We start from the raw sequence: 12079 nt of genomic DNA on the forward strand, positions 1-12079 counted from the left end.
AGTCTCCCCCCCCATCCCAGTACATCAGCTTAAGCTTTTAGGTAAAGTGTGCTGTCGAGTCAGTGTTGACTCCTGGTGACCACAGAGCCCTGTGGTTGCATTTAGTAGAATATAGGAGGGGAAACTAAAGGTAAATATAAAAAACTGATTTGATAAACTACCAATTTTGTCAGTATAGTATAAATATAAAAACAGCTTTGTCCAGGATTATCTCCATTAACAACAGTATTTTATAATGACATATTTTCTTTACCAGAAATATTAGGGAATATTATCCTTTGGGCCAAGTATCAATTATTTAAGGTTTCAGATATAATACATAAAGATATATCACCATTAAATTACTCAGAAGTAGTGGAAAAGATGAATGCGGAAAGACAAAACTTGTTTCAGTACCTTCAGATCAGAAACATTTTGGTGAAGTTATTGCAGAAATTAAAGACCATAGATGGTAATGAATCTGTTGAATATTTATTAATGACATTTCATTTTAAAGGTCTGACTGGTCCATCGTACCGTTTATTGCTAGATATTTTTTTGGCGGGGCACACCATGCGTATAAATGGGAGAAAGATTTGGCTGAGTCCATTTCCCAGGAAGAATGGTGTTGCCTAGGTAAAAGTGTCAAAGTATGTAGGTAACATTAAAGAGAGTTTCTTGGAAACTACAGTACCATTGCTACTTAACCCCAGTGCAATTGTCACATATTTAGAAGTTCGGTGAAAATAGTTGTTGGAGATGTCAAAGCCCTGAAGCTGTCATTTACTATTTGTTTTGGACTTGTCCTTTAATTGTGCAGTTCTGGTTGAACATTCAGGAGATAACTGGATACATCTTGACATACAATCCAAAAATAGTCCTTTTTGGTTATGTCAAAGGGGTAGCTTTAGAGCAGGGATTCGCGTGGGTCCCCAGATGTTATTTGACTTCAACTCTCATAATCCCCAGCCCCAGTGGCCTTTGGTTGGGAATTATGGGAGTTGAAGTCCAATTACATCTGGGGACCCACACGCTGAGAATCCCTGCTTTAGAGTGATGTAGTTGGGGCTCGTTCCTGGGTCCACTTAGCCAATCAGTCAGACACAAGGATTGGGAATTATTAATTGAGGCTTTATTGCTCTGCAGTCAGCAATAGGTAATCAATAGGCTCATGCTCTCAAACTGATTACAGTTTGGTTACAGGTGCATCTTACATTTATACAGACAATCTAAATGGTGCTGACACCCTAGACACAGTATACATGGCCCAAGTATCTAGTACGCATGCGAATGATTCATTGTTTATTGGGTGATTACTCCTTATTTGGTTAGATCCTGTTTTCTTAACTGTCAGCAAAAAACAGTGAGAACCTTGACTGTGTTAACTAGTTTCATAGATACAATTTTGCTGGAAAGAGATAATGACGTTAATCATGAGAGGCAGTGATGTCCCTGAGTTTGGGCTAGGTTACTTTAAGTTAAAATGAGCTTTTCTAGGCAAAATGGAGTTTCTTTGGTTTTCTGAACACATCAAGAGGATGATTTAGAATTGTGTTGTTTTTTTTCAGCTGTAAGACTCTGTATCTCATCTTTTTGGAAATGTTCATATCCACCTTCAGTAACAGATTGGTGTAAATGTATTTGGGACATTTGCGTTACTTAAAGTTAAATTATTTTAGAAGATCAGAACTGAATGTAAAAGCAGACAAATTTGTATAAAGATAGATTTTGTTTATTACTTTTTGGAACACAAAGATTAATGGTGTATTCCCGTTTTCTTTGTTATAATTGTGTAATGTATTCTTTGTTAGAATTGTATTTTTATATTAAGATATTTTTTCAGTTTTAAAAAAAGACTAGTTTGCACCATAGCGTTTGGGAGGAACTTGCTTGCTACAGTGCTGTTGGACCTTAAAAATTTATGTGTTATCCAGTTAGGAGAGAACTGAAGGAAGGAGCCCTGCATAACACTGTTTCTTTCTTTTTAGGGCTCTAATTTCAGAGGTGGAAGTCTTGGAATCTATCTACTTGGATGAGCTACAGGTGTCTAAAGGAAATGGCAGGTATTTGTAGTATTGCCGGATGTTCTTAAATTATCAATTAAAATTTGATAATTCCTGCAACCCTACACATGCAGTTCCAGAGCCTGGTTCTTGGTGTAAGAGGCTTTAAATGATTCCCCTGCCGCTTTCATAGACTGTGTTTGGATCAGAGTGGCCTGCAAACACTCAGAATGTATTGCAGCACATGAGTCATTTGGAGACTTTACTTAGAAGTCTTTGTCTCATCAAGTCTTAGTCTCACTTTACCTAGAAGTCTCGTCTTTCCTTCTTGTATAGGATACTCTCATTCTGAAAGGTCATCCTGGTGAAAAGAATGGGGTGGAAGTGGCAGGTGTGTGTATCTTTCCGAGTCCTAGAGAGGAAGGAATGGCCAATATCATCCTTGCCTATTCCCCTCTGCTCCATCCCACATCCCCTACTTCATTAGCACTCTTAACTTAACTGAGAACTATCTTCCCTTGTCTTCCCCCAACTCTAGATCTGTGCCCTGGGAAATATCTATCACACTGCATCCAGCAACTGCAGAAGACCAGGACTTGCAGTATGTCTGCTTCACTCTTGTGCTGTCTGTGCCCCTTCAGGTAAGGTCGTCTCAAAATGGTGTGGCCATGGAGAATAGCTGTTGTGATGGTCTGGGGGTTACCCTATACTTTCCTAGGGATCTGTCCTTAGTAGAGCGAGAGCTCTGATACTAGTTTAGGAGCATGCCGCTCCTTCGAGGATGGCTGCCACCAGTTGAAGACTAATCTAAAGCCACTGACCAAGCTCAGACAATACTTCAGCACCCTAGAACTGTCCAGTTTGGGACTTGCTGGCATTGCATCCAGAGTTCACACAACCCAGCTCTAGACAACTATATATTATTCTAAAAATAAACCAACAGTAGCACATTATCTTATGAGATACACGGAGAAGAGTCCAGAACCTTTTAAAATCACACTGAAATGACTTTTAATTTTAAGCAGGAGGAGAGCTGGTCTTGTGGTAGCAAGCATGACTTGTCCCCTTAGCTAAGCAGGGTCCACCCTGGTTGCATTTGAATGGGAGACTAGAAGTGTGAGCACTGTAAGATATTCCCCTCAGGGGATGAAGCCGCTCTGGGAAGAGCAGAAGGTTTCAAGTTCCCTCCCTGGTTTCTCCAAGATAGGGTTGAGAGAGATTCTTGCCTGCAACCTTGGAGAAGCCACTGCCAGTCTGTGAAGACAATACTGAGCTAGATAGACCAATGGTCTGACTCAGTATATGGCTGAACATAGCTTCCTATGTTCTTATGTAATTATATGAGATTTATTAACCTTCACCTGGATTTTGTGGTAGATTTCCATCCCCAGCTTTGTAAAGGTGAATAAACAAGCAAACCGCTGCATTCCTAGCTATGCTCTTGTTGCCAGACTTTTACCTGCACTCTGGTACACAGTATATTCACAAGCATAGCCCCTCACAAGTTGTTATATTTATGTTCTTAATAAAATTATGACAAGGTAGAAAACCATCCCAGAAATGAATGGGCTTTCTATGATGGGATGGTTTCTATCCCATTCCCATGTTAAGCCATTGGGATGGGGGAGAACACCCCATTTCTCTTTGGAAACTTCAGTTTTGTTTCCCCTGATGATGACAGTATCTCAAAATTAGTCTGAGTTACTGCAAAGTTCTGTGGTCCCAAATTAGGGCAGATGAAACCAATCCTCCCACAATGTCAGACCTAGTGTTTGGAACAAGTAAAGTGTCTGGAAGCATCAGACTTCACAGAAGCAAGGATTTTAGCTAGCAGAGAGAGAGAGAGAGAGAGAGGCTAGTGTGTCTCATGTCAATCATGAAGCACTGCAGAGACTGTGGGCAATAAATGTGGGGCCTTCCTATTTCTATGCCATGATGCAGCTGAGATGATCTGAGGACATCACAAGTATTTAAGATTTGATGACAAAGCCACATGACAAAAGAGAAGAGTGATTCTCGGCTGCTGTGTGAGGACAACTCCCTGGGGTTATCATCCCATGCTCGCTCCAGGGCAAGACGTATGCTAATTAGAAAGCCATAAAAGGAGCCGGATGGTAACCCCACCCAGTTCTTTTCGTCCTGCTAGTGCTAATGCTCCAGGAAAGGATACTCAGCCTTGCTTCGTTCCTCCTCAGATAAGTTTTTTACCTTGCTCCTTCCTCCGCTTAAGCCTCCTTCCTCCTTGTTTGGCTCTTCGACTGCCCCCCTTCTCCCCCCCCCTTCAAAAAAAAAAAGAAAGGCATTTTTCTTTTACAAAGGCTCCCTTCCAAGCCTCTCTCCCCGCTTCACCCCGCTCGTTTCCTCCACTCTCCGCTTGCTGCCCAGACCTTTCTCTCTCTCTCTCTCTCTCGCTCTCTCTCTCTCCCTCCCCCCTTTTGCCATGGAGCAGCCGTGCCTTCAGGGCCTCCGACCACGCACGGAGAGGCAAAGGGCGCAAACGGCAAAGGCGGCCGCCCCACTGCGAGCGCGGCCACCGCTAGACCCGCCACAGCCGCGCCCAGGACCACCGCATCCCCCCCAGGCAACAGCACCTCGGCAGCACCGCCCCCCTCTGCGGCGGCGGGTGCCTCAAAGAAAGACCGCCATGCCACTGCGTGGGCGGGCGCACAGAGCGAAGGGCGCCATTTTGATTCTGCCCTCGACGAGGCAGACCACGCAAGGGCCCAGCAGCAGTGCAGAAGAGCTTCCCAAGTGCTGGAGCTTCTCTCGGCGGTCAGATCCTCGGAGGCCACCGGTTCCTTGGGAGAGGAGGAGGGCATCGCACAGTCCGAGGAGGGTGAGTTCGGGCGGCAGTCCCCTAGCGGAACGGGTGGAATGGGTGCCCCCGAGGGCAGACAGCCCCCCTCCATGGCTCCAATTCAGGCCTCACCATTGGATAGCCCCCCTCTGCTCGAACCAATAGCGCAGGCTTCGGCAGGAGACCAGGGAGCGGCCCCTCCCCCTTCCACCTCCTCTGCAGCCCCAGGGACAGAGATGCCCGAGAGCTGGAAAAGCTGGATCAGCAATGTGCTCTCGCAAGCCCTGCATCAGCGCAAGGGGGGAAAGAAGGGCTGCAAGCGAAGGAGGCAATCTCCCTCCCCCCCCTCCTCCTCTTCTGATTCTGACTCTGCCCCGCATGGGAAATCCCACAGAAAGAGGTGGAAGGGGCAACATAAGGGGCATAGGGATCCCAGACCCTCTGCCACACGCTCTACCCTAATCCACTCTTCAGAAGACTCGTGTCCAGAGTCTCCTACCCACATAGGAAGGGTCCCTGCACCCCCTCAGGCCAAGCTTGGGCAGCCCTTACAGGGGGGGTATCCCCTGATCTGGTGGACTTGGGGGACGATTCCAGGGAAGAAGGGGAGTGGTCTGATGGACAGACGGGGATGGGGGAATCCCCCCCCCAGTTTAAGCGCCTTTTTCCATCTGACGATTCTTCCATGTTGTTTAAGGCCATGCGCACCCTGGGTCTCACTATTGAGGGTTTGCAATCTGGGGCTATTCCCTCCAAGGAATCTCTGGTATTACCTACACATTCTTCACCAGAGCTCCTGTTTCCCTTGCCAAATACCTTCTCGGTGGTTCTCCAGCAGGAGTGGCAAGCACCAGCGGTTCAGAAGAAGGTCTCTTCCTTAGCTAACAAGCACTATGCGTTCATCCCCTCAGCAGCTGCACAACTCCAAACTCCCCTGGTAGATGCTCATGTCGCAGCCCTGACCTCTCGTGCAGTCCTCCCACGAGATGGAGAGTTGACGCTGAAGGACCCTGCTGAAAAGAGAATCGAAGTACAGTTAGAGAGAAATAACGATTGTATCTCTCTTTCTATCAGAGCCTCCATATCTGCCTCTATCATTTCTCGGGAAGCACTGCTCTGGACTGATGAGTTGCTTCAATCTCCTCCCCCAGATCCAGCCAGGTCCCGCCAGATTGCCCTAAAGCTCCAGAAGGCACAAGCCTACATTGCTGACACCACCCTGGATGCGGTACGTTTCGGGGCCCGGGCTACAGCTACTAATGTTATTGCTAGGCAAACCTTTTGGCTCCGCCACTGGCAGGTTGCTGCATCATCAAAAGCCAACTTGGTGGCAGTCCCCTTCTCGGCCACTAAGTTTTTCGGGGATGAAGCCCTTAAGGACATCCTCATTGAATCCAAGGATAGAAAGATGACCCTTCCCATCACAGCCAGGAGGGATGACCGGCGCTCTTTTCATAGGGGTCAGCCTCAACAGCACCAATTTCGTTCCTTTTGCCCCTCCTTTTGCCCCCACGAGTGAGACAACAGATTTAGATGCCCCAATTGGCCAAAGGGAAACTCCCCCGCCAAGTCCAATTCGAGAGCCCTGCCGGGCCAGCAGTTTAAGCCACGTCAATCACAGTGACTCTTTAAAGATAGGAGGCCGCCTCTCCCACTTTTACTATGCCTGGGAGGCATCCACCACAGACAAATGGGTCCTGAAAACAGTTTTAGAAGGATATTTAATAGAGTTGTCAGGCCGCCCACTAGACAGGTTTCTTCCCACCCCAACATCTCAATCCATCACAAGACACAGAATCCTTCAACAGGCCATAGACCACCTGTTAGCCATTGCAGCCATAGAACTGGTCCCCCCTCCAGAGCGCCGTCAAGGGCTTTATTCAATCTTATTCACCGTGCCCAAGCGGTACGGCACCTACAGGGCAGTCCTCGATCTAAAATCCTTAAACCGGTGGGTACGCAAGCGCAGGTTCCGTATGGAGACTCTCCGCTCCATCGCGGAGGGCCTACAACACGGGGACCTGATGGCATCACTGGATCTGACAGAGGCCTATCTGCACATTCCTATTCACCCTCTATCCCGTCATCTCCTCAGATTCTGTCACAGGGAAGCACATTATCAGTATCGAACTCTTCCATTCGGCCTTTCCTTGGCCCCAAGGGCATTCACAAAGGTGCTGGTCCCTCTAGTAGCCTACATCCGCCTGCAAAAGGTCCACCTCTTTGCGTATTTGGACGACTTGCTCGTACTGTCACGAGACCAAGCAGAGCGGGACGTCCAGATCACCCTAGAGGCCCTAACGTCCCACGGTTTCCAGGTCAACCATGCCAAGAGCCACCTATCTCCCAGGTTCAGTCTCCAGCACTTAGGAGTAGTTCTGGACACCCAAAGGAACCGATTGTTTCTTCCAGAGGAACGCAGACTCAAGATTTGGTCCATGACATCGAAGACCCTGGCGACCAGCAGGCCTCACATCCTTCATCTGGCTCAGTTATTGGGTCTACTGGTTTCCTCCATTGATTCTGTCCCCTGGGCAAGGTTCCATCTTCGTTGCCTTCAGTGGTTCCTCCTCCCCTTCCAGGAGGACATTGCCTCCAAGTCGTCCAGGAAGGTTCAATTGTCTCCAGAAGTGCGCTCTTCGCTCTGCTGGTGGCTCTGCAAGAGAAACCTAGAGACCGGCAAGCCCTTTCTGGACCCCCTTGGATTCTCATCACTACGGACGCGAGCCTTCGGGGATGGGGAGCTCACTGCCTTTCTCAGTCGGCTCAGGGCAAGTGCTCCTCCGAGGAGTTGGGCCACAGCATGAATTGGATGGAGCTTCATGCAATTCGCTTGGCCCTTCAAGCCTTCCTACTGGTGCTGAGGCGCAAGGATGTCCTGGTCCAGACCGACAATGTGACGGCAAAAGCACACATCAACCGGCAAGGCGGCACCAGGTCTCGCTCCCTCCATCAGGAGGCAGTTCTGCTTCTTCAGTGGGCCGAATCTCACCTGTCCTCCCTATCAGCAGTCCACCTGAAGGGAGAACTGAACGTACAAGCAGACTGGCTGAGCCAGCAAGACATCCACACAGCCGAATGGGCCCTGAGCCACAGAGCCTTCCTATTCCTGTCCAGAAGACTGGGAGCCCCTCAAGTCGACTTGTTTGCCACTCCCAGCAACACCTAGCTTCCACGGTTCTTCAGTCGGTTCCAGTGCCCACAGGCGGAACAGACAGACGCCATGATGGCTCCCTGGCCAAGGACCCTCCTCTACGCCTTCCCACCAGTTCCACTTCTGGCCAGACTTCTCAGGCGCATTCGGCTCCTGGGGGCCAGAGTGGTTCTAGTGCCCCCCCATTGGCCCCGCAGGCCATGGTTCCCAGAGATCCTGAACTTCACAACCGGGCCTCCAGTTCTTCTTCCCATCTCCGCAGACCTGCTCTCGCAGGGCCCAGTACTCCATCCGGATCCCACCTGATTCCAGCATGCCGCTTGGCACTTGAACGGGAACTGCTAGGGGCTTTGGTTACTCCCAGAATGTTCTAGACACCCTGATGGCCTCCAGACGCTCTTCCACTCACCGCATATACCAGTGCACTTGGAGAGTTTTCCTCAGATGGTGCAGAAACAGGCACCTGACTCCGAGGGCATGTTCCCTACCTGAACTGCTACAATTCCTACAGGACGGCCTCGACAAGGGCCTTAAGGCCAATACCGTCAAGCGGCACGCTTCGGCCTTGGCTCCTCTCCTGCTACAATTCAAGGGCAAGTATCTCTTGTCCCATGCCCACCTAAAGCGTTTCCTTCGTGGAGCATCACTAACATCCCCTCCTGTACTACATAGGTTCCCCACGTGGGACCTCCACAAAGTCTTGCAGGTCCTTCACAAGCCTCCATTTGAACCGATTAAGTCCATTTCCTTACGCTTCCTCTCCCTGATGTTGGCCTTCCTGGTGGCCGTCACCTCGGCCAGAAGGATCTCAGAATTAGCCTCGCAGTCCTCCAATCCCAGGTTCTGTATATTCTCGGCTGATTCAGTAACCTTAATCCCGGACCCTTCAGTTCTTCCTAAGGTCGCCTCCATTTTTCACAGGTCTCAAAACCTGGTCCTACTCTCCTTCTGTCCCAAGCCTGTCCACCCCATGGAAAAGGAGTGGCATAAGCTGGATGGTCGCCGCTGCTTGAAGACCTACTTTAAAAGAACCGCCTCCTTCAGGATGACGGACTCCTTATTTGTCTCCTTCCTACCGGTCTCGATGGGCCAAAAGGTCTCCTCAGCCGCCATCGGTCATTGGATCAGAGCCTGCATCACCTTGGCATACGAGACCCAACACTTGCCTCCACCCACGCGAATCACAGTGCATTCAACTAGAGCGGCCTCCACTTCAGCAGTGTTCTCCACCAATGCCCCGTGGGAGGAGATCTGCAGAGCGGCCACGTGGGCGTCCCCGTCCACCTTCACCAGGCACTACAAGATGGACACTATACACTCCGCTCAGGCTGCCTTTGGCAGAAGCGTTCTGTAACATGTCCTTCCCCCTCAGTAGCCTGGGACCCCCACCCTGGGTCACCTGGCTTTGGTATGTCCCCAGGGAGTTGTCCTCACACAGCAGCCGAGAATGGAGCATTGGTACTCACCGCGAAGGCTTCTTCTGGCTGCTATTGTAGAGGACAACTCAATCCTCCCTATGTGGTCCCAGACTCCTGGGGGGATGGTTCTCTATCTTCCTGCTGTGTTTGTTTACCTGTTTGTTTACCTGTTTCCGTTTCCCTGTTTCCGTTTACCTGCCTTTTCTACTCATATATGTGTGTTATTGAGGTTTCCTTCCGTTCGAAGCTTGGCTGACTACAAGAACTAGGTGGGGTTACCATCCGGCTCCTTTTTTGGCTTTCTAATTAGCATACGTCCTGCCCTGGAGCGAGCATGGGATGATAACCCCAGGGAGTTGTCCTCTACAACAGCAGCCAGAAGAAGCCTTCACGGTGAGTACCAATGCTCCATTGTCAAGCTGGCAACCAGTAGAGGAATCTGGGCCTTGTTTGTGCTGCAGCACAGCTACATTCTTGGGTCTGACTAACCATTGATGAGCAGCTGTTAGGCTTCCGAGGTGCTGTCCCTTTTTGCCACACATGCCAAACGAAGAAGTACAGGTTGAAAATATGATTGTGCTGTGATGGAACAACATCCTTCCCACTGACAGGGAATGTTTACCTTGGGAAGCAAGCTCGTGGATTGCAACAAAGACAAGTAGGCCTGCAGGTTGTGCAGCAATGTATACAGCCATGGAATAACACTTGGGGCTGCTTGTTGAAGTGCATGTAGGGGGTGAGTCAGATGAGCATCCCTCTCATACAGTTAAAGGGTGTGCCAAAAAAGAGCACATTGGCGCATCCATCCGTGACATCAGGGCAGGTGTGTTCTTGCCTCAGACTTTATGTTATTATGTGTGCAGGGCAATGTTCATCTGACTCTGTGCTCAGAGAATTGTGGTGAGGGATATCATTCCCTCAGGAGGCTAATGAACCACATTCTCAGTGAATCATGCAGTTGTACAGGGCACCATGCTTGGGATGTGGGGGTCACTGCTGCAGTGCCCTGGAGTGACATGTTAAATTATTGAGGGTTTTGTGGCCTGAAAAAGTTGGGGGACATCCAGTGTAACAAATGGGACTACTTGAGTGTAGGAAATTCTACTCATGCATAAAAATCATGACTCTGGATGAGGGATACGTACATAAGGGTTGCACATAGAATAAGAAATTGGGGAAATTGGGAGTAATAAAGGCACACAGATTTAAAAACTGCTAACTAATTAGCATTGAGTTTTACCTTTGCCTAGCTGAGAGAGCAAATCGCTACAACATCTCCCTTGGGACACTAGTAGCAGCTGGTGACATGGTGCCTGGTTACTGGCAACACATGACTGGACTGGTGACAAAATGGGGGTGGGGACTGGGCCCCTATTTTATAGTGATTAAAGAGGGGAAAGATTTCCCCACTCTTCCAGAGTTCACATCTCTGGGATCCAATGAAAAGAGCTGACACATCTCTGATATAACACTGGTCTTAGGCCAATCCAGGGTTAAAGTTTCCCCTCTCCAAAAAGGTTGCTTATCTGTAACTAGTGATCTGGGGGTATTCACATAACCGGGGCGATGCACATGCTCAGCGGCTGTCTCAGTAGGACTTTCAAGCTCTACGCAACACTCTCACTCTGCCTCGTGCTCATGCACTTTCGTTAGAAAAAGGTGGTTGTAGTGTCATTGCCTTCAGTTCCTTTCCAGCTGCCGCCACAGCAGCATTAGAGGGAAATCACTCCGGTTATTTGAGGACGTTATTTCTGCCAGTACCTGAAAAGCAGTGAGAGAGAGACTGAGATTTTAGATTGCTCCGTTTACAGAGCGTAGATCATACTTTCATGACAGATCAAACATTTAAAATATGAGAACTTGCAAGGCTAAACTTCCCACTTCAGATAGACACGATTTATGTCTTTTGTGTCTTGGGGAAGAACATAAGACAAACACGTGTAAGATCTGTTTGTCTTTTTCAAAGCGAATATGAAGAGCCGTGAACTTCACTTAAAAGACGCACATATAATTTAGTGCTATGGCTGCTGCAAGTCACAGTGTCAACTGCTACCCCAGTGAGAACTTTGACATCGATGCTGGTAACAAGAACTTCAACATCAATGCTGACATCTCCCCCATTGAGGCCAGTAGCCACAATGTGGGTCAGATCGGCCGTCCCAATGCCTACACCTGCACCGCCATCGGACAAAACTACAAGTCCATGGGCAGAGACTTCTATTTTAAATAGATATTTTATATCAACAGTGAGTGCTTTGATGTTGACCCCGACCACCTCAAGGGAAGGGGGAGAGGGGAAAGTGAAATCTGCTAAGAAAAGACCACATGGGGAGAACAACTCAAAGGAATCCAAAAAGATGAAACTCCACAAAACATCCTCAACATTGGGATACAAGACATCGAAACACACCCCTTCCACAACTTGTTTGACTTCAACATTGGCATCAGCATAGAAACAGAAATGAAGGAACAAAGCTTACCCCATCAAAGGAGCCAAACCCGTCTACATCGACCGCCTTAATGTCAAACATAGTTCCAACAGCGCAATTGTCAACACCACCATCCATACTGATGACATCCATACCTCTTCCACTGGATACCTTGATACGGAGTAATGACATTCCAATAAGACTAGATTATCCACAGCGATATAATGTATTGGCAATGCCACCAGTGTCTATGGTCACATTACAATCCAGATACTATCCCCATTCAACAACATATTTAC

At 48.5% G+C, this 12079-nt stretch overlaps 1 protein-coding gene across 2 annotated transcripts in view; it reads left to right on the forward strand.

Annotated features, from left to right (window-relative positions):
* The window catches only part of RNF25 (ring finger protein 25), a 40001-nt gene that overhangs the window by 2857 nt on the left and 25065 nt on the right, over positions 1 to 12079 (forward strand). For both annotated transcript variants that reach the window (XM_053284220.1, XM_053284227.1), the window contains exons 2-3: positions 1968 to 2042; positions 2521 to 2623. In XM_053284220.1, the coding sequence (XP_053140195.1) occupies positions 1968 to 2042; positions 2521 to 2623 (178 nt within the window). The remainder of the gene's footprint in view (positions 1 to 1967; positions 2043 to 2520; positions 2624 to 12079) is intronic.

This window comes from Hemicordylus capensis, chromosome 1 (assembly GCF_027244095.1).
Source record: "Hemicordylus capensis ecotype Gifberg chromosome 1, rHemCap1.1.pri, whole genome shotgun sequence".
In the NCBI taxonomy this organism is placed as follows: domain Eukaryota; kingdom Metazoa; phylum Chordata; class Lepidosauria; order Squamata; family Cordylidae; genus Hemicordylus; species Hemicordylus capensis.